General features: G+C 32.8%; 3 protein-coding genes across 4 annotated transcripts; 1 reads left to right on the forward strand and 2 right to left on the reverse strand.

The window, feature by feature from the left end:
* The first annotated feature begins 89 nt into the window (after positions 1 to 89).
* LOC144845039 (uncharacterized) lies at positions 90 to 12,002 on the forward strand. The gene is made up of 20 exons (XM_078702165.1): positions 90 to 237; positions 671 to 931; positions 1,454 to 1,551; positions 1,654 to 1,788; positions 2,458 to 2,592; positions 3,062 to 3,188; positions 3,367 to 3,482; positions 3,898 to 4,084; positions 4,455 to 4,547; positions 4,891 to 5,036; positions 5,426 to 5,563; positions 5,789 to 6,020; positions 6,477 to 6,655; positions 6,999 to 7,085; positions 7,253 to 7,477; positions 8,257 to 8,375; positions 8,619 to 8,753; positions 8,947 to 9,055; positions 9,167 to 9,287; positions 10,197 to 12,002. Exons 1-20 carry the CDS (start codon positions 150 to 152, stop codon positions 10,427 to 10,429), a joined length of 2,964 nt encoding a protein of 987 aa, XP_078558291.1. The 5' UTR covers positions 90 to 149; the 3' UTR covers positions 10,430 to 12,002.
* Positions 12,003 to 13,326: 1,324 nt separating this feature from the next.
* On the reverse strand, positions 13,327 to 19,793 carry LOC144844775 (uncharacterized). 2 transcript variants are annotated; one of them, XM_078701837.1, is made up of 8 exons: positions 19,775 to 19,793; positions 18,485 to 18,588; positions 17,765 to 17,921; positions 16,889 to 17,025; positions 16,145 to 16,285; positions 14,669 to 14,816; positions 14,391 to 14,521; positions 13,327 to 14,041 (listed from the first exon to the last, which is right to left on the reverse strand). In XM_078701837.1, the coding sequence occupies exons 2-8, from the start codon at positions 18,537 to 18,539 to the stop codon at positions 13,905 to 13,907; spliced, it is 906 nt and encodes a 301-aa protein (XP_078557963.1). In that variant the 5' UTR covers positions 18,540 to 18,588; positions 19,775 to 19,793; the 3' UTR covers positions 13,327 to 13,904. The 2 variants fall into 2 exon arrangements, with proteins under 2 accessions (XP_078557963.1, XP_078557962.1); XM_078701836.1 differs by having other exon boundaries at positions 18,485 to 18,616.
* LOC144844776 (phospholipase A2-like) lies at positions 19,534 to 23,165 on the reverse strand. The gene is made up of 5 exons (XM_078701838.1): positions 23,066 to 23,165; positions 21,758 to 21,842; positions 21,048 to 21,189; positions 20,334 to 20,473; positions 19,534 to 20,027 (listed from the first exon to the last, which is right to left on the reverse strand). The coding sequence occupies exons 2-5, from the start codon at positions 21,816 to 21,818 to the stop codon at positions 19,873 to 19,875; spliced, it is 498 nt and encodes a 165-aa protein (XP_078557964.1). The 5' UTR covers positions 21,819 to 21,842; positions 23,066 to 23,165; the 3' UTR covers positions 19,534 to 19,872.
* Positions 23,166 to 23,267: the final 102 nt, after the last annotated feature.

The following is a 23,267-nucleotide window of genomic DNA, read 5'->3' on the forward strand; positions in this document are numbered from 1 at the left end:
CCATTGGTTATCCGAAACCACCTGACTTCACGCTAAGCGACAACAAACATTAACCGGTGTTCGGCTGCTGCTGCTGCTAGTGTCGTGGGTCTAGTTAGGGGGCCTAGGTTAAGCCTCTCTATTTATAATATGCTAAAAGTGTTAACATTATGAAATCAAATTTACAATCATTACTACCTCCCTTTGTTATATATCTTTTACTCCACTATACTAGATGTACCGATGTAAACTATAATGGTAGGTTAAAAAGTTTTAGTTATTCTCTACCTAATTAAATTTATAAATTATAGGCCTAGCCTGGCCTAGTAGGCCTACTTATACTAGCTAGGCTAGGCCTAGCCTCATTAGGGAAATAGGCAAGCTAGGCTAGTAGTAGGTAGGTGGTAGGCCCAGTACTATAGTAGTACAGTAGTTGTAGTAGTGGTAATGTAGGTCCAGTGACAGAGTACTAGCCAAATGCCTTTTAGCTAGGCCTAGAGGCTAGGCCTACTCAGACTCTACTAACAAACCTACTTACTAGCCTATATGCCTATAATTCAAAATTCTTTAATCATCCCACACGGGGCAATTCGATCCTCCTCCCTGGAGTAGTATGTAATGATGATTCTTTTAAAATCACCATGAATGTACAGTATTTGATGTTTATTACTAATATTATTCTTATTTATAGAGGAAACGGAAGGATTATTACTTAATGAGAAAGAACAGCATACTACAATTTTAAACCTCCATCAAAAAAATTCTTCAAATTCCGAATTAGCTCTTAAGTCGACTGTGAATGGATTACTCCAAACTGAGAACTTGCAAGAACCGAGAGAGCCAATCAAAACAGCAAACCATTTTTTAAAAACATTTCAACCAATCACATTGAAATTTTATGTCAAGAGAGCGTCACATGAACCAGTCTGTGTGTTATATACTAATAATAACGGTAAACAACAATTGAGTAACTTCATAAATTGTACCTTATAAGTTTTCTATATAAATTATACATGTTTTAAAGATATATTGTCCCTCTAAAAAAATATTTTTTTAAATTTTTTTTTTGAATATGTTATTTTAATGTCACATAATAGTTATTCACTCTCACAAAAAATTGGGTCTGAAAAAAAATTATTTACCTGAGAAAAATGTAATTTAAAGCAAAAAATGGTCAAATTGTCTGGAAGACAATGAGTTTTTGGGTAATTTAACTGTTTATTTTGTCTTTTTATAGGTGAATTAATTTTTTTCCCCCGTTTTTTTTCTTATGGAAGTGAACAACTTCATTAAAACTGCAAAATGGCCTATTCAAAGTCCGATTTTAAAAATCTTTATTTTTCATGATTTTGGGGGACAATACATCTTTAAATAAAATAAGCATATAAGCTTTGATACACAAAATTTACTAGAGGATGCACTCGCTATGCTGGCTTAAAGTCTAAATATGTGCTATTGTTTTTTTTTCCTTCAGAATCAAGTCTTGATTTTGAAAAAAAGATTTACAAATTCTGGAAAACTCTAGAAAATGATTTTCCTTGCAGAACGTGGCAAATTGGATTTATTGATACGGTTTGTTTTTAAAATATTATAAATAATTCTGTTCTGGAAAGTATGCTTCCAGTATAATAATAATAAAAAATAATAATGATTCCTTTTTTTTTTGATAAATAGACACGTCATGATTTATCTAGCATTACATTGCCTCAATCATTGCCAACTCTAAGATGTTACATAGGAACAGCCTCACCACATGACTACCATGGTAAAGGAACCAAGAAACACCTTCATAAATGGTTTAACAAATTGGTACGTACTTTATAATAGTACTTTTAATTTGGATAATTATTAATAAATGCTATTACTGTAAAGCTCTGTATATACTATCAAACTATAGTGTGATGTGCTCAAATATGTTAGTGATACCCCCACATATGGCAGTGATATGACATCACCATATCCATATAATTGTCACATAAAGTTAGCTTGTGTAGACAGAGCTGTACTGCATTGACAAAATAAAATCTTTTAATGTTTAATTATAGAGCATCAACCTTATGGAATAATCTTCCTGTACATATCCGTAAAAATTATGAGACACTTAGTCAAGTTGAATTTAAACATCTTGTATAACTTCTATTGTACATAGTTTTAATATAGTTTTTACTTTTATTTTTCTTGTATTTTTTTCCAAATCTGGACCTCTTGGGAGACCAGTACTTGTGTATTGAAAGAGCTATTCCAGAATAAAGAAAGATTTGTTGTAATCATTAAAAGGCTTTTATGTTCTGTTATGTTTTTTTTGTTGCAATACTATATTATTAAATCTTGACTATTTTATTACTTTATTTCTATATTTGATGCCTTTTTTAATACTGTACCCAATAGGCCTACAGTACTTTTTCATAGATTATCTTCTGTTTATAAATACTCTGTAACCAAAGTGATGTTTTTAATATTTTATCTATAATTTTTCAGTACTTACTACACCTTGAACGATTGCCCGAGGCTAGACGATCTACTATTGATGATGTAATCAAAACTGCTAATATAACACTCTTAGCATTTCCTGGTACTGTCCATCATTATGATGTTGAAATGATTCTTATAGTAGTGAGTATTTTATTTTGTTTATATAGGTTACCTGACAAGTGTGATGTATTTCTGTTTTTGTGTTTCTGTTATGTGTCTCTAATTTGTATAAATCAGTATCTAAACAAATTTTAAGCCATGTGTTTGTGAACTAAATTTATCACTTTGAAAATCCAACTTTAAAAACAAAACTTAACTTGTCAATGATTTTGATTAACTTAGCTTTAAAACAACATAAGCAAATATTTATGCATATTGTTTTAGCTCTTAATGATTCTTATGATAAAAAGAACTGCTATGGTAAATATAGTGCTTACATTTTTCACTATCTTGACTTAAGCAAAGAAATTGATAAATACCAGCCAAATCTGACTACTTATTCAACATGGAGCAATTTACTTGGTGATAAATTAAAAACATTAGTACTAAACATAAAAATGCACTTCAATATATTCATAAAATGTTTCCACATGAGACTTTTTTTTCCTAGTTGTCTGATAGATACAAATCATTTGTTAATTTTCTGATGGTGCATTCTGGCTCAGTTGATGAAGACAGCCTGAAGCGTCGTTTTAATGTTGAACAAGAACCTGCCGTAATTGCATTTAATGGTTCTGGTAAGTGCGTTAAACCAGTTCTGAGCCATTTTTGCATAGTGCATGTATGCCTTTCTTGCCTGAAGTAGATTCGGAAATGAATAAAAAAACGTTCACAGCATAGTAAGTTAGTTTAAATAAACAAAATGTATTATTTTTTTTGATTGAAGACAAATTATTGAAATGCTGTTTGTTTTAGGATGGACAAAAGGATCTACAAAAATGTTGGCAAGATTCACAGATGGTCAAGTAACACAAAATAATTTAGAATCGTTCTTAGTGACCCAGACGTCCACAAGCACTGTCTTAAACCTGGTAAGCAACAATAATACTCATAATACTAATAATAAACCAACATTACTCATAAATGACCCAAGCTTCAACTAAAAAAAAAATACTTAAAAGATTAAGTTCAGCACTTCAGTTTTAAAAGTTTTAGGCCCATTTCAAAATTCTGGATCTGCCACGGATGTTAAAGCTTGATTCCAACTGGATGCAACGTAGGCACAATCCAAATACCAATCTCAAGTGACGACCCATCGTGTTGTGATTGGTCAAATTAATTGGGTGGGCTTACGTCCTTGCATTGCGTCAAAGTAGGAAGCAATCTGAAACAAACAATCAAATGTGGTCTTTGGTTAGAGGGGAAATTGAACATTAAATTTGTATTTTTCAAAACTAGTGTAAATTGGTATTACATCTGATGATAGAAATTATTATTTTGTTTTAGAACAACTTCAGAGAGGAGGTACTTGAGGGGGTAAAGAGCAAGCAAGCTATCCTTGTTTGTTTTCATGCACCATGGGGAGTTGACAACACCCATTATTTAGACGTTTTTCATCGCTCACAACAAACATTTGAGAATCTCAACATTGATTTAAGATTTGGTCTTGTGGATCTTACTACTGATGCAGAAGGTAAATAAAGTAACTTAAGCACTGTTAACACTATCAAAATAGTTTGACAAAAAAAAGTGTGATATGCCAAAATATGGTAGTGATATACCCAAATATGGTAGTGATATGACATCATCATGTCAATTATGGGCACATCACATTTTTTGATAGTGTAGACAGAGCTTTATAATACATATTTTATAACACACCTAAGTGTATCCTTGCCATTCGAATGATTGATTTTGTATTTTTATTATTGACATAGCTAAGATAATATAAAATAAAAGTGTTTTTGATTTTTCAATTTAATAAAACGAATATCTTTTGTACAGAGATAAATATTAAAGATATTAGTATTTGTCAATTATGAAACTAAACTTTTATCCTTCAGTTGTTTACCGCTATGTAGATGCCACATATGCGAAATCTGTGCCGTTTACCATGTTATTTTGGTATCAAGAGAAACAAAAACACAAGGCTAAAAGTAAGTTTGACCTTATATGGCTTTTATATGCCATGTTTGTTACTTTGTAAAAATGGCTATTTTTACAATTTTTAATAATATTATTATTAAATAGTATTAAAAATTGTATTTCTATGTAAAACTTTTCGTATTGTGTACCATGAATATGGATGTTGTGTATGTAAGCTTTAAATTTCAAATATGTATTAAAAGAAAATATTATTGAATAAAGTCTCTGAAAAGGTGGAAAAAAAATAATTTGTGTGGAGAAAAATAAACGAAGAAAGAGTGAACAAGTTACTGAACATGCAGTGAAACCTTTATTTATAACTATATAATTTATAACTATTTTAAAACTATATAGAAACTATTCATCAAGCTGTGCTGCAATCTGGTTTACCATCCTCTTGGCACATTGCTACATTTATTAAAAACCAGGAGTTACCACTTACAGATAAATCAGGCAATGAGTTACAACTTTCAGTTTTCTCAGAAAGTTCAGATGTAAAGGTAAATTGTAAATCTTCACTCAGAAAGTCACAGCCTCTGTGGCTTATGAAAGGCCGAAAAAACTAAAAACGTCTGAGGCCGTCAGCATTGGAACTTGGAGGGCCACTTAGGTTTCCTAAACCAAGGGCCTCAGGCCTCTGCGTTACACCACTGAGGGCTGATAATGGCAATAGTATCAGCATTGCATAGAAAGCCCTTTTCATGGCACTGTTGCAGCATAGTTGATTACCCAAGAATCTTCCTACAGATACAGACACATCATATTTACTTTAGTAGAGGGCAACAATTGTCTTCCTCTCAGTGAGCTGTGTGAACAATTGACCTATGTCAGAATTTTACTGCAATCATCGTCAACAAGTTATCTTTGTTTTTCAACTTTATATCCACAGTTTGGAGTCTGGCAACCCAATGAAATGTGTTCTACTTATGCTAATTTCACCCAACCAATAACAGTACTCGGAGATCCAGATCCAAAACCAGATCTAGAGAATGTACAAAAGAATAAAATCAAGATCAACAAACAGAAGGTAGCTTTCTTCATTGTATTATGTCTTGCAATATTCTAGATATAATATGATTATTCACAAGCATTCTCAAATACAATTTAGAATTTGGAAAAGCATCTTACTAATCAGAATTAACAAATACTATCAAGTAATCAGCTATATATTTAACAGTCTGTAGTTTATATAATAAGATATGGACTGCCAACGAATTAAACAGTAACATTTATTTGAATGTTGTATTTGTAGAAAGTTAAGAGAATTGGATCATTGAATCAGATAACCGCAGCTAACTGGCACTCTCTGATAGAGACGTCTGACTCACCACTTGATCTCCAGCAGCCATTTTCATCTGGTATAAGAAAGGAGCAGAGTATATTTGTCAAGGTGTCCGTTGTTGTATTCATTCGTGATAAGTGTAGCAACTGTGCTCGCAAACTTAAGGTCTTTGAAAAGGTTAAAAAGGCTGCTGAGTTTATAGGTAAAAAACATGGTTTCTTTCAAGTTAGTAAACTGTAAGTGTTATGCCATGTTATGTATGTCTCTAATCCAGATCTAATACAAGATCCACTGAATAATTTAGGATTAAAAAGGAATAAAATGGATAACCAAATCGATCAAAACTTTGAATTCCAACTCATACATTCTGTTTCTTTATTTTGGGTTGTCCTTGTTTTATTTTATAATGGTTATAGTTTGAAATGTTTGTCTATACCACTGCCTGAATCAATAAGTAGTTATATTTTTCAATGTGTAACATTTAAAATGTACTAGAAATAGACAAAACTGGGAGTTCCAAACTTTATTTTAGAGAGGGTTTAAAACCAACCAAAAGTTATTTGTAAAGTTCATTTTTATATTCTACTTCTTTAATAAAATCTACTGAAGTATATAATATGTTATATAATGTTATTATCATGTTTTGTTTTTCTTACAGAGGGTGCCTCAGTATACATGATGAACTGTAGTGAAGATGTTAAATTGTGTGAACGACTTAAGATCCGAGGCTTTCCAACTGTGTCTGCTTTTCGTTCAATTAAAGAAAATGCTGTTGAGAATTGTTTATCAAAGAATAGAGACAACTTGGTTAGAGTTGACTATCATGGCTACATAGAGGTATTTAAAATGAGTCCTTCACTCAAGACTTTTTAACTGTAGTCTTGGCCTAAAAGATCTACTGTACTGTTCAAAATATCTTTGCTAATATTATCTGTCTTTATCCCATGTACTGTTACAAGCTAGTAGCCTGAAGGGATTTGAAGGAACTACACTTTCTGTTTAGGTGCCCTTTTCACACCACAGTAGAGACTAGCAAAAGTGATAGTAAATAGGCCTAAACAGCTTAGTTCTTGATGATTAATGCCCCTGTTAAAACCCTATAAAATTCCTGGTTACAGGCTTGTATGGTGGTCTCCATGGTACAAGCTCTAAATTACGATTGTATCTGCTTTAATTACAGGAAAAAGAAATTATGGAATGGTTGTCTCGCGTTTCTATACCAGTAACAGAGCTCTCTGATTGGACAAAGTTAGATAAATCAAAAATGGTACGTAATATGTTTAAAATGAAGCATGAAATTCCAAGCAAATACAAAAGTACAGAATTTCTGTGCCTAAAAGTCTTTTATTTTCTCTTATTTTACAATATATCTACAAACTACAGTATTACACTCCATTATTTGTAAAATTGAACGCAAAATATATATTTTTATAGGATAACCAAGATGAAGAAGTGCATGTACTGGCAACTGTCGTACCACGTCGTCTGGCCTACCACTACCTGAGATCTGCATCTGGTCACACAGCTTGGCTCCCATATCAGTGCTTTGCCGTTGCCTGTGAACGTCTATTTGGTGTTGCTAAATGTTATGGTGCAATTAGTAAAAACATTCCTGATCGTGATTTGAAGGATAAAGAAGATGATCTTGTTGTGTCTCAGGTCTTTATTTTTGTTTGTTTTATTCTCATTTTAGGCAAATTCAAGTGAATTCATTCACTATCCTTCTCAAAGGTGGCAATCCCGTTCACAAGACAAGCATATACACAAGTGGATTTGCAAATTGTCATGAGAAAAAATCCTGACATATGACAGGACTTGAAACCAGGACCCTTGGATTGGTAGCCAAGCATCATAACCACCAAGCCTCAACTCCACTCCGTTATAACACTCTTAATTAATGTCTAAAATATCTTACCTATGAAATTAATTAATGTAATTATACTGTTTTCAACAACCTTACCTCAGTATACTGTAGACTGCATACTACAGTTTGTGATAATATCTTCCTTGTTACATTTTACTAAACTAACCTACTGTCCAGCAATCTATATATTACACACATGATTGTATTCATCCAATTTTACGCATCACGCGTCATTTGGAAGTAGTCCTATCTCATGGAAAAGTGATATATAATAGTGATAATGAACGGCTTTAATGCACGTTCGTCTTTTTATTAAAATATTGAGAATTTTTTCCATGTGACGTTGTTGACTGATCGCGTTCGGAACTCCACTTGTTTTGCTATAACTGTTCAGTCAATTTTTCAACTCAAGAAGTATTCTCACCATCCAACTCATGAACATTCAGTATTTGTATAATTATTTTTTCTTCTGTTACTTTTTATTGTATTATCTCATAAAGTATGACAATAGTGATAGGTTTATCATTTCTTTTTTTGTACATTTTTATAAACAATTTTTTTTTTAATATTTTAGATTATGATGCAGAGGAAAGATGGTGTAGAGGCTTTGATAATGCGTGCTAACACACCACTCTTCCTGACGTTAAAAGATGATTCGACAAAGAAACTTCACAAATTTCATACACCACACAGGTGATTAAACTATATTTTACATAAACTGATTTACTCTTTATTTAATGTATTTTGAATGTGTTTTGAAAGAAGCACTATTAAAGTGTGCTACTGACGTAAACGTGTAAATATTGTTTGTGTTTACATTTCTATAGAGTAATAATAAATATGAAAGTATAATGTGATTTAAGGGATTTAATAAAAACGATACAGTAAAAATGTGCAGTGATGAGCTAAACCTTTTTCATCTTTTGCGCACCATAGGTACAATATTCGTAATAATCAGCGATGTGAGGACGATCATGCTCAATGCACTGAAGTAATCTCATCGTTTATTCGTGATCATAGCCGTCTTCCTGTCACTCATCTTACTATGGATACATTTCACACATCTACAGGGTAATTCACTTTTTTAATAGTCATTTTAATTCTTTTAAAGTCTTTTGGAAACACAAATTGTATAGCGCCACAGTGTTTAGGAACATGCAAGGGTCCAGTGATATTAGAGAATTTTAAATTTCAAATTTGGCATATTTTGTTTCTTTTATTATGTCTTTTTTAAACATGTTTTGTGTTTCCTTTCTCAACATAGTTTTGCAGTTGATCATGACAATGAGGGCAGTGTTTTCTCTTCTGGTCAACCTGTACTAATTGCGTTAGTACATAGAGAAAATATTTCATCAAATTCAATTTTTCTTGAGGTAAATTTATATTAAAAAATAATGATTCTGTATCTTAATTACAAACAACATTTTTTACCAAATTACACACATTGATTTCATTGTATTTTTATTACTTTCTTATTTACTCAGTCCTTAACAGAAGTCGCCTACACCTTTTACAACAAAATAGTTATAACAACGTTATCAGTTGAAGAATTTCCCCAGTGGGCTACTAGATTTGTTCCTTATGGCTATCACAGACACATTTTTGGTAAGTATGTTTTGTTTACACATAAATTGGGTTAAAAATAAACATAAATGACATCACCACAGTATGTGTAATACCCATAGAGATACTATTAAACTACTAGAGAGTCAACTGTGATGCAAACAGGGCAGGGAATGCCACCGTATATATCTTATTATTAGCATATAAAAATAATAATCTAAAATATTATGAAGAACAACATAAAACATAATTGTTTAAGTAAAGTACATTTTCTATAAACTAAACTATTTTTGTTTGAAGGTTTGCATGGCGAAATCAAACGTTGATATAAAGTTTGTGGTACATAATGTATATATAGTTCTGAAAAGAATTCTCACTCTTGAGGACGATCAAAGCATAATGATTGAAACGTCGAGTAACTCAACAGTTCTGTTCAGAACTAAATATACGTTGTACCTTAAACTATAATTGTTAATATAATGAATAATTTCTTGATAAAAGTCTAAAATTGTTGCATACAAGATTGTACAAAATATGTTTTTTAGTTAATACACTCAACATGCTGCAACGTAATATCAAGAAAAAGCTTTAAAATTGTGGTATAAGAGAGAATCCATATTACTATTAACCAAGATGGCACAGGCCTGAACTAAGGGTCAAGTTGGGGTATGACCCTTGAGATAATCCACACTTAGATGCACCCAACAGAGCATATTGTATTTTCCAATTGAATGTTTTCTCAAAAGTCCTACAACCTGTTTGTTAAGTTCCTGAATGAATGGAATTATAATTAATTAACTATATTATGTTTATCATCTAATTAATAACAGGTTTTTTTTATTATTGATTTTCTGTCACTCCAAATTACTGACATATAATGTATTCCTACACATTGCATTTTGGATTTAATAATCAATTCTAAAATGTAGCTCTATTTATTTCTAAATATAGAACATGCAGCCGAATTAACAGAAGATATAGTACCTTCGCTTCATGTATATCCACGCCTTTGTATTGTCCGTGGCAACGACCACCAGAGGGCGGCTTTCTATCCACATTCTAATCAGTTTCTGATGCAATCTAAAGAACTTGGTAGGGTTATTACAGTAAAAGAAATTAAAACTTTTGTGAAAGAATTTATTGATGATCCAGAAAGAATGATGGTAAAAACTGAGCACTTTTGATAGGTGAAACTTTAATGGAGAATAAAAGAATGAGCCATGAGACCCAATTCAGCTGTCAATTGTTTGTGTTGTATAGAATGAAGATACTGAAAAGAGAGATGTTTTTTTGTCTGCCATACAAATAAATAACTGAATATATTGAACTCTCAGTGTACAACAAAGACAGTTAAAAAATAATATTATTACCTTTACAAACTTTAAATATCAGTACAGATTAAAGCTTTTACAGACAGGGGAAAGTTTTTCATGCGGAAAAGGGTCTGAATAAGGGTTTTTATAGATAGTTACTGGTAGTAAAAATAGTTACAGTTTCCCAATACCGGACACCATTGGGGAAAAATCTAGTATTCTGAATGTGTTTTTAATTGTAAAAATAAATTTAGGATCTTTTGGTTCAGCTTTAAAGGTTACCTCTATAATATAAATAAATACTTATTACATTAATCTAAGCTAATGCCATTCAAGCTTCAAAGTTACTAGTCAATATGTGTACATGATTACATCTTAGAAACCCCTTTTAAAAGACAATCAGTGGTGCTTATGTTAAAAATTTCAACCATTCCTTTGTATTACAGTTATTCATATTTTCTGTAGTACTATAGCAAATTGTTACAGTGCCCTACTTTATTGATTGCTCTACATGCATTCCTATACACACAATGCTGTCTTTTATTATTAATTCTAATAACTTGATTCTTTACCATAAGAGTGTACTGTTGTGCAAGATACTTGTGTCTGTCAATAGGGTAACAGCTTCAATGTTTGAGTACCCCATACAGCTTTTTGAAGTGTAAGTTAATTTGATTTAAATTGTTTATTTTTTATAATTTATTAATGTAATTGTTTGTTTTCTACAGTAGTGTCTGGAGGTAATTTAATTATTTTGCAAAATGTTAATATACATTATTTATTATAGCAATATTTGTTAATTTAAAAGTGATATGAATTTATATAATTGTGTGTTCTACGGTAGGCCTAGTGTAGTGTGCAAAATATGATTTTTACTGTTTTATGAATTGTTATTTATTAATGTAAAGGAGTGTCATTTTGCACAAAATGTTATCATACGGTGTGTTTCCTTATATACAGTAGAAATCTATCTTTATTCAAAAGTTTATGTTAGGCCGAAATTTATTTTTTATAAAAATAGATGTGATATTTATAACTTGAATTTATAAATAGTATAGTTGTAGTATAAATATAGTTTATCTGACAGAGGTAAAATCAGTTGATTATTATTACATTCCAACCATGTTTTGTTTTAATTGTTACAACATTGCAATGAATAACAATCTCGAATTTAGTCTATTGATTCGTACCTGAATTTGTATAAGGATTGTACAGTATTTTGTAGTAGTATTAGCATAAATGTTTTAAATTGAAAAAAACCTTGAATTAGACCTATTCAAATATAGACCTACATTTTAACTGAAAGAGAGAAATTGCAAAATATATTTTAATAAAATGCGTACCATAAAGCAATGCTATTCGTTTCAATGCATCCATTTTAGGTAGTGTTTAGATAACTCAATGTTTCTGATATCTTACTGAATATGTTCAAATTAAACGTGAAGCTGCATTCACGTCAAACCTGAAACGGATTTGCTGTACACATCGATCAAACTTCCTTTTTTTTGGATCGTTCGCCATACCGCAAAATGGGTGTGATCTAGCTTTGTCGATGAAAAACTCGACGATTTCCGCCATGCTTTTTTTTTGTATTCGGTTATATATTTAGTTACGAGCGTGATTAAACCATGGTGAATCGAGCACTTCATATAATAGATGGAAATATGAAATAAAATAAAAATATAACTAATGTTTTCGAGTGAAATAGTGGATATTGTATTGATTTACGTAGAACAGAATCATGAAGATGAAAAGATGTATTGTTAAGAGTGTGATTAAATCATCGCGAATCGGGCACTTCATATAGTAGATGGAAATATGAAATAAAATAAAAATATAACTAATGTTTTCGAGTGAAATAGTGGATATTGTATTGATTTACGTAGAACAGAATCATGAAGATGCAAAGGGTTTTTTTTATTCTTTTTATCGTCGGACCATAAAAAAAACAACCACATGAATAAATAGAAGGAATAAATGCAAACGTTACAGTAATGAGAACGAAGAAATTTGAAGAAAATATAGGATGGTTAAATGTTGTTTTATAATTTAAAAAAAAATCATTTCAGCTTTTGACAATTACACGCATTGTATTGATTCCAAAAAGTTCGAGTACTTTAAAGTAGTTTTATACTGTCGTCCAATCAATTTGTTTCAAGCTGGGGTTTATCAAAATATTCCCGCAGCGTTGGAACCTGATTGGACAGGATTATTATTGATGTAATTCCATAGTTTTGATTGGTCCGAATAAGCCGAAAATGTCTTATCCTGCTTGGTTCCCACTAGAGATGCAACACAAGGATGTGATGCAACTAAGTGATTTGACCAATCACAAGCGAACCGAAAATGTCTTATCCTGCTTGGTTCCCACTAGAGATGCAACACAAGGATGTGATGCAACGTAAGTGATTTGACCAATCACAAGCGATGGATTATTCGAACTGTCACTTTTCATTGGTCAACACGCTTGCGTTGCGTTTACGTCCTTGCGTTACGTCCTAGTGGGTACCAAGCTTAAGTATTTAAATAGGTCGGTTTTCTCAACCAGTAACATTAGCTTGTCGTCGCTGCATCAACTTTTTCAGGTTTGTCAATTGTTTTTACTTTACATTTTATTTTTCATAATTTAGTACAGAGCTTAGGAATATAGTTTTACAAGCATTATGGGTTGTACTACATTTTAATTTGATTGTATTTTAGGAATTCTTTTCTCATAACTTTACTTTCAGCTCAGAACAAATTGGCAAATTAATATAAGTCTATTTACATTTTATATTTCTTTATTTTAAACAAAATAACTCCCGAAAGAAAATGTAACATTTTATACCGTTGACAACAATCTAATAAATACATTTAAACGAAATATTTACTATATAATACTATTGTACATGGTTTTATGTCGGTTGAAAAGAGGAGATGGGTTCGCCTATGGTGACATTTCTGATACACTGAGAAGAACTCATTATTGGTTTTATTCATTCATTCATTCATTTCCTTTATTTCGGATATTATTCATTTATTATTTATTTCAAAGATCTGTCTATATGTAGCAACTTTGATTAAGAAAAGAAACAATTTGAATATCATAATACTTAAGGAAGTATTATTATAATTAGTTTTCAAGTCGAAATAAAGTATAGGCCTAAATGGTTCATCATGTGATTCCTAAAGGGAAGTTTTTAATGACGTTTTTGCTTCCGTTAGCAATCGCATTCGTGGTGGTACTGCCGTATCCTTGTTCGGTATACCCAGGGAAGAGTTAACCCTTTCCTGGTATACCGCAAGCCTACTTTATTCAGAATTATGTAGACCTACAACAGCATTTATTCAAGAGGTAATCAGCATTTCAATGTTTTTTACACGTTTTTCGACTGTGCTTAAGATATTTGGAGTCGTATGAAGCAGTTTCGAAGCAGATGGCGGCTTGGCGGTCACATGTGCAAATTGCTTTTCCACAATCTGTGTCTTCTTTGGAGACATCTTCTGTAAATAAAATCAATCAATATAATACTTGCATATCAAACAATACAGAACCATGTACACATTATTGTAGCCTAGGCCTATATCGTAACATTCGTTATGTCAATGTCACCAAAGAGGGCTAAAGATGTATTAGGACGGATTAAATCGAAATAAGTTGGTTCCATGGGCACAGTCATGGCTATTTTTGTTAGGTAGAACCCAATTTACCAGGATTAATAACTAGTCTGAACGGGCCATTATGACGCAAAAATGTGACGTGCAACGGGGAGAGAAAGAGAAAGAGTTTGTATTGCGTTTCCCAGTGGAAACAAAGCTTAACATCATATAGTCACAATATAATACTATTTACCGCATGTAACACTTGCATCCGATCGACAGCCAGATGTAGAAAACTTATACCGTGCTATATAACTTTGAATGTTAGAACATTTTCCTGTATCAATGGCCTCGCCATAGCATTGGTCATGGTTTTTGCAACATCTAAAAAATACCAGTAATATTAATAATAATAGTTCTTTCTTATATAGCGCATATAAGCAAGCTTTCAATTATTACCACGGTCATATTTGCATGTATACCAGAAGCGTATGTAGATATCTTTCTTAAAGTCCTAAAGCTTTTACCCACCTGTCGGTCTCATCGACTGGGGTGCCAACCCCACCAAATCCACACCAACACCCGTAGTGGTTGTACGATTCCAAAACGTGTCTATGTGTGGTACATTTTACCATCGATCGAAATTGGTCTAATGCTCTTTTAGATCGGCGATGCGAACCTAAAAATATAAGTATCTTATATATTAAATATACTTAATTAAAGGTGGACACAATGGGACATTTGGGTACAGTAACCGCCTCGGTTACTCACCCTGTCCCAGATGTTCAGCGATTGATTTGATAACATTAAATGATGATTAATTCTGAGATAGGCCGCGGACAATATGCAACGTTGTGTACATAATCGTCTCGGTTACTCACCTTAACCAGGGAGATTGTCTATGTTCCGCGATAGGTAGATTTGATAACATTTTATTCGGACTATACGATTGTTCCATTTATCTCTTATAACAATTGAGTTTAAATCATCAAGAAATACACTTCAAATAACAAATGATTATTTCACGCATGAATGTCCTTTATTTTACCATGTTGCTATGCAACCGAATACCATATAATCGATAATAGGTTAAATATATCATATGAAGCAATTCTGTAGTAGATTATAAAAAAAATAACAAATAGGCCTAGGCTACAACGGTATTGTTATGCTATCAATATTGTATGCATCTGTTTATATAACTTTGAAACATTCGTACCGTATTCGTACCATACAGAATCACTACTAAGCTTGTTAATGTATACGCTCAAAAATTTGGACTTTTTAGTCACAGCAGGCGCTGTGACCCTGCACCGAATGACGGATAGAGGGCGCATACCTATTGTCTCTCGAGACAGACGGCTGCCAACAAATATTAGGCATATGAAATCTTAAGTCTTGTACAGGTGTTTATAATAAACAATGTAGGCCTACAAATGCTTAGGCTATAAGGTAGATTAGCCGAGGCTTATATATTCATCTTTTGGTGATGACACAAACTTAAACTACAGTACCTGTATTTGAATTAACAGCCCCACTCGTATATAAATTGCATAACAGTATCAGAAATGACGAGAACAAAATTTTCCGTTCCATGTTGAGTGTGAATACAAATTATCATAATAATTATGCGTATGGTTGCATTTCATACCGCTGATGGCGACATCATAACCACTTTACTTACTTTTAAAATACCATTAATAATAGGGATATAGGACCAACTGTTCTTGTCCGAATAAGAAGAGCTAAATACATCTAGATTTAAATGTTAGATCTCAAATAAACCTTTACGTTTGTAAAAAATGTAGCCGTAAGATAAAAAGAAGACTAAAATGGTACGGCCATCTAGAGACTGTTCAAGAATGGGAATGAATTGCACGAACTAGAACGACGATGAAGCGCAAACATATATATCGATACATTTTTTGTTCTCTTCTATGGTACAAGCAACATCTATCGTATTATTTTAGCTTGAACTGACAAACACAGTGAATAATGTTTATTTACTGCAGCTAGATCTGTCGTAGTATCGGTACCCTTCAAATAAGCTTCCTTGTGCAAAACACTTTGCCGCCATACGGTCACATTCGCAAATTTCCATGGCACATTCTTTATTTACTTTATACCAGCTATACGAGTTAGCTGGGCCTACAAAAGTAAAAAAAAAAACCGTCATGTCATTCATTATTATTATCTTGCGTAATAGACTAAAGCCTTGTCTAACTATCAAACTGTATGTGACAAAACAATGTGATTTGCCTATATATGGACATGATGATGTCATATCAATACCATATTTAGGCATATCACTACCATATTTGGGCACATCACAAACTAGTTTGATAGTGTTGACAGAGCTTAACATTACAGTCATTATGCAGTGAGAATTTGAATGCACTTGGCACCATCACCGTCACCAATAAGTATAGTTAAAAGGACACCACCTCCCAACGTAGTTTTGGTAGTTATACCTCTCAGTAACGTTTTTTTTTCTGGCTCCACATTTTTGTAGAAAAGAAATTTTCCTTCATAAAAATAGCTTTTACTATTGATGTTTTTAACATTTTGTTTGGTAGGTTGGAGCTGCTAATTGCCTGTTGTCGAGTTAGTTAATGTGTTTAGTTAAAAGTTGAATTGTCTGTGATTGTTTGGTAAAACTATGTTATTTGTTGTAGTTCGATTTGTTGTTTTGATTAAAGGTCGGTTGATTAATATGTATCAAGTATATAGATTTAATTATACGTTACATACAGCAAGATATATCAGCATTTGCGGTTCCACATTCTGAGTATTTAAGGCGGTACCATGCGACGTAGGTGAACGATGAGGACGGGCATTTCTTTGTGTTCACTGCCTTCAAGTAACACAAATCATGCTGTTGACAACATCTGTATGCAAACGTAAAGGAATCAAAATATACATGAATTACATCGCAGGTCGATTATCGTACGGCGTCATGCCAAACAACAATAAATTGGGGAACAGGCGGACGGTAATAGGCCAATATTGCACACAATAATTGTGTCGTACACGCGGAACAAAGTCCTTAAAGCTTGGTTCCCACTAGGACGCAGCGCAAGGACGTAAGCGCAACGCAACCGAATTGATCAATGACAAGCGACAGTTCGAATAATCCATCGCTTGTGATTGGTCAAGTTACTTACGTTGCGCTTACGTCCTTGCGTTGCGTCCTAGTGGGAACCAAGCTATAGTGACTGTTTTTGTCGCTACGCGCTATAGCGTACGATAATCTGGTACACGTTGAGTACACGCTCAAAATCGACTGTAAGCATTATTTTCAAATGTGCGAAAGTTACATTATAAGTTAAACTCGTTCTCTATCAGAATTAAATAACATATGAGTCGGTTCTCTGCGTTGTTCATTTACGTTATCGGATGTACCTCTACATCGAAAGTTAACGGCACCACCAATCACAGTCACCAATTGCACGTCGGATATATAACTCTGATATGATTCAGATCAGCTTAAATTCGTTCTACACGATTAACTCTAATGCGTGTGAACACACTTTACTGACAACCTGTAATAGTGTATACGCACTTCTTACTCATTCCTGGTGTTAGTTACGCAAGTTGCTCCAATTTGTGAAGATGGTAATTACCTACCCGTCAATGTGATCAACTGGCTTTCCTTCACCACCAAATCCACAGTAGCAACCATACCCAACGAATTCAAGAGGATCGATCCCCGTTGTACATTGGATCATAGTGCCGAATTGGCTTAGCTCACGCCGTGCGCGATGTGGCGCATTGATTACCGCACCTACATGAAATTGAAAAGATGCGTTATTATATAATTTCATTTGTTTGTTTTTTGTAGTTGTGTCAATTCTGTTATTTAAATAAAAACAATCGTTGGGGAAGGCACACAGAGAGCACATTATATTATAAAGTTAATTAAAACTGGATAAAATACACCGTTGCTGAATTAGATTTTAGTTATTGGTAACTTGTCTGATGGGCAGTTTTTAATCTATTCAGTATGCGATTAATTTGATTTGTTTTTTGCTGAGGAGACCCCCAGGATGAGGGTTATCCCCGAGTACTATACAAAATGATTGCACTTTTTGTTTCGTTTTTATCTGCTTTTGTTCATGATAGTATCGAAATAAATCAAATCAAAATCAGTGATCAGATCCCATATATTCTGATGGGCGACCATTTCCATTTCGAGTATAGTTAGCCTTCACAATCTCCTTAGGGCCTAATGATTTTCGATAAGCGTCAAATTCGTCAGGCCAAGTTTGCCATGCTAATTTAATAATCAGCGGTGAGAAACGTTCGAACAATTATTATAGGCCTAGCAATAAAGGAAGTTCAACAAACCTGAATTTACATTTGACAATACAACTATGCTTAGTATTGCTGTTACAATCCTCATATTGTCACTACCGTCTGCTCAGACTGCGTACCGGCCAATGTGCTGTAGACTTAATAAACAGGGTTTTGTACCTTTACCTATATGATAGTGTTATCTCATAACTTCATATCTATGACGATAAAAGCCAATGCCCTATTACGAAATTAGAGCTAGAAATACGTACTTTAGAATGAGGTTAAATACCTAAAATCCTTATTATTATTATTATTATCAATAAGTAAAATAAACTTAGTAATTTCAAACCCGAGGATGTATTAGGTCTACAGCTGTACATCACAGGTTTAATCTAAAGAAAAACTCTATACATACCGTGGGACTGCAGGTGATAACACAGCTCTAATTAGTATTATCAGGAAGACAGGCCAGCTAAGTCAGGGGACTACTTTTGTGACGTAATGATCGTACTATCTTTACCAATGAGTTCAATTTCATGTGACTTATTGTTCTCTAATTGTTTCCGACTTATGAATGTTGTAATATGTTTATATAATACTATTAGGCCTACCTCCGCCACACAAGATTGCTATCCATCAATTATAATTTTGAGATACAGAATTTATTTATGTTAAATTTGAAGTCTCTTTTTCATTGGCATCGTTTTCAAAACGTTTTAGTTTTTATGAAAAGTGTTGATTTTTTTGTATTATCAAATACTTTTTTTTCATTCAATTCAACTTAACATTTATTTCTTCCTTCAAGGAAATGAGGTAAACATAATAAATTCAAGTAAAATATATAACGAGTCAAGAATGAAAAATATTATGATTAAAAAGTATAAAGTTATCAATAAAAGGAAGTAGGCAGTGCACAAGAAGATAGAAATCTTGTGGCGGGCCAGCCTATTAAGAAATCTTGTGGCGGGCCAGCCTATTAAATCTTATGGCGGGCCAGCCTATTAAATCTTGTGGCGGGCCAGCCTATTGTAGCAATGATAGCTACCTGCCTCATTTTTAACAGCCAAAATGAAAACGGTTTTTTCCGTCAACGGTTATTTTTATTTCAATATGACATAAATACATAATAGACAATAAAGCAACTAGAATCATATTGAGGATCTATACCTGAAGAATACATTATTCTTGTCACGTATAAGACCCTTTTCAAACTAAAATGCTATAATTAACTAAGTTAGCGACTCGGTCGAGCATGTTGGGGTTTCGGGTACAACAGAAATTAAACGATATAAAATGAAGATAACATTTATTAATTTAAAAATGCATGCATTTCTATTTTACTTTGTTCGATTGCCAGCATTTCCTCGTCATTTACAACTCTCAAAATAATATAAATTTTCCGAGAGGCTTGTTAAAATTATGAAACCGTCTTCAGTTGTTCAGCATTGTGACTTGTCGTGTCTAACATGACTTGGGTTATAAGAATTGGAAACACTAGCAAAACACAAAGCCAGTTGACGATCACATTTGCATATCGCTATTGCGCAGTCTCTGTAAAGCCATTCGTACCATGATGAATAAGCAGACGCAGAGGCTGAAAGGCAAACGTAAAATGAACGTAAACGAAACAAAAATTGATAATGTAATGATTATTTTGGTAAAACAAGCCCAAGTATTTAAACCTTCCGTTTAATAAATTATTTAAAAATGGACTGAGGTCCAACAACAAATTATTGAAAGTGCTATTTGATCACAAGGTGATCAAATGTTTTACTGATTACTGCGAAAAACAGAATGTTACTAATAGATTGAAGTTTTCTTTTATCAGATTTGGAATTATTTTAATCCTGAGAAGAATTAAAATTAACGAAATAGTCTTTAATTAGGCCTTGGTTCTTACCACATTCAAGTTCAGGAGCAACGGATTGACAGTTTCGTGTGTTGTAGCGGTAGTTGGTAGCATACGGCATTAAGCGATAACAAGGACCTCCCTCGCTTGAATCGGTTTGTTCGTAACATCGATCGTGACGTTTACAGCATCTGAAAAAATTAATGTATTAGCATTTTATAAATGTAAAAGTTTTCGTATTAAGCTGTGTCTACACTATCAAACTTTATGTGACAAAAAATATGATGTACCCATGGACATGATGATGTCATATCACTACCATATATGGACATCACTATCATATTTTGGCACACCACACTTTTTTTGTCAAACTAGTTTAATAGTGTAGAACCAAAAATGTAAAATATAAATTGAGATCAACCTACACTTTACCGCATAAATAAAATCGCATCCTCCTCGCAGACTCTTCAAATCGAAAATTAATTTATAGCGCAATTAAAAAAAAGGCACATTAAAATCAAGATGGCATTTAAATAATTAGGCTTTACATATGTTTATATAATATTATTACATCTGCCACACAAGATTGCTATCCATAATTATTATTTTAGATACTGAATTTCTTTATCATTATCGTTTTCAAAACGTTTTAATTTGTATGAAAAGTGTTGAGGATTTATTTGATTATCAAATACTTGGGCGTTGATGGCGATTTGCCTGATGGCATTTAAATTAGTAGGCCTTACATAATATAAATAGGCTTACCTGTCTGTATTATCAATTGGATCACCGGAGCCTCCAAACCCACAATAACACCCATAGCCATTGTAATCATAAAATCCACTGCGACCAGTTGTACACATAATCATATCGGACATTTGACCTAGAGAACGACGATGTCGATTACCTTTTTAGAAAAAAAAATGATAAAAACGGTAAAAATACATCAAATTTAATAATAACATTTTATAAGATTTAATCTATTCTGTATCCGTCCGTATACTCACACAATATTTTTTATTTTATTTTATTTTTAACCATATTTAATGAGGGTGATCCATCCAGCAATTGCTGATCATTTGGGACCCTTAAAACAGATACAATACACAAAATACAAAAATAACAGTAAAGTTAAAGAAAAACAAAGCCTATAAATAAAATAAATTAAATGAGAATTAAAAATCTGAATATCACAGTAGATAGCTTCTGAATACGAATTATTAATATTATTGTTATTTATTCTGGCAAAAGATACATTTTACAAAATAGCCTATAAACAATTCAACAAATTAAACAAACACGACTTAATTAAGGAGAAAATATAAAATCATAATCACTAGCTGTCAGGAAAGCACAAAAGCAGCATAATCCACTGTCACCAATTAGGTGTGTACCTCCAACCAGTGACTACTAAATAAGTAATACAAATCATATAAATAACATGCATGATGACTAAAAGTTAATTAAGTGTTTACCTGGAAGTGCTAAGCATGTGGATAGACACACGAAAACCAATACAAGGAATGACGAGAACATTTTCAATAAAAACAATTCCTGTACCTGTTGAATGAAAATAAACCAATTGGTAAAATAGGACTAGAACCGATAAGATGACTGAAGTCTTAAGATGGGTATGCACATTTTTGTGAAATTTCTAAAGGTTTTTGCGCGCTTACTTTTCATCAAGGATTTCACCATAGAGATATTATAGTGAATATTATATAATGATATTATAGTTTACTATAATATCCCTATGATTTCACACAAGGAGGTGTAATTGTCGAAGAAGTTGAGATAAAAAATCGTATGTTTAAATAAGGGAAGTGATCTAGTGTCTCTCTCTTAATTTATTAGTTTGACTTTTTTGTAACTTAAGTAGCTTTCGATAGTGTTGCATAGTCATTTCCCCATACAACTTTCCATATTGGAGATGTGGCAAGATAAGGGGGTTATATAATGTATTACAAGTATATGTACATACGTTTTTACTTTGCAGAGGATACCATTGGCCTTAGATATCCTATTACATATGTGGGGTTGGATTTTCGTTTATAACAATACCTAAGAAAGGAAAGTAGCCTACTGTGGTATGGGCGTTGCCATCAGCAGCCATGATACCGTGCAACATGTTTTTGTCGCTAGATATGATACCGTACTGGTAGAACAGGCTGTAATCTAGCACTGTCTTAGACCAATAGGTAAACTCTATAGGACTATGTTGGGCCCACGTGAATAATAATTTAGTTCTAACGGATATTAGCAGGATTTGCCTACTATGCTCACACGTCATATGGGGACGTACCTCCCATAACATGCAACGATATCGCCGACATTACTTTTAATTCTTAATATAAGTGCTAATACGCAATATGCAATGTTTGAGGCCTATATACATTTTGATAAATGTGGTTAAAACAAGATTTTAAATATACAATTTTATATATAACAATATCCTTTACCGGCTTACCTGCTGAAGAATACTAATTTAATAGGTCAGTGCCGGGGTGTGTTCCAGTTGTTGTTGAGGCACAATGCTATTCAAATATAGGCCTAATAAATAGGCCTAGTGTAAATATAACTACCAAAGATAATTTGAGAGTCGGCTACTTTCACATCTTCTCCTGAGTTAGCACGTGTTCACATTGTAAATATGACACCTATAATTATGAATTTTGGTAAAATCCACGTGTGACCGTGTGGATGAAATCGACTATCCACAAATCGATTGTTCTGCTTGTTAATAGGCCTAATAATGAAACTACATAAACAATCTTTACCCTTACCTGATTTGTGTCACTAAAGTAATTGAAACTCAAATGTTCTTATGCAACCGATGCACAAATTTGGTGGCTGGATATTGTTGTTAACAACTCTCACCAAAACTATATTATATAATGAAAAAAGCATTGAATCATATTACACAAGCAGCATGGCATTTCGATATCACGTTATACAAATTTCTAGCCAATCAGATATCAGGATTCA

This window comes from Antedon bifida, chromosome 6 (assembly GCF_963402885.1).
Source record: "Antedon bifida chromosome 6, ecAntBifi1.1, whole genome shotgun sequence".
NCBI lineage: Eukaryota > Metazoa > Echinodermata > Crinoidea > Comatulida > Antedonidae > Antedon > Antedon bifida.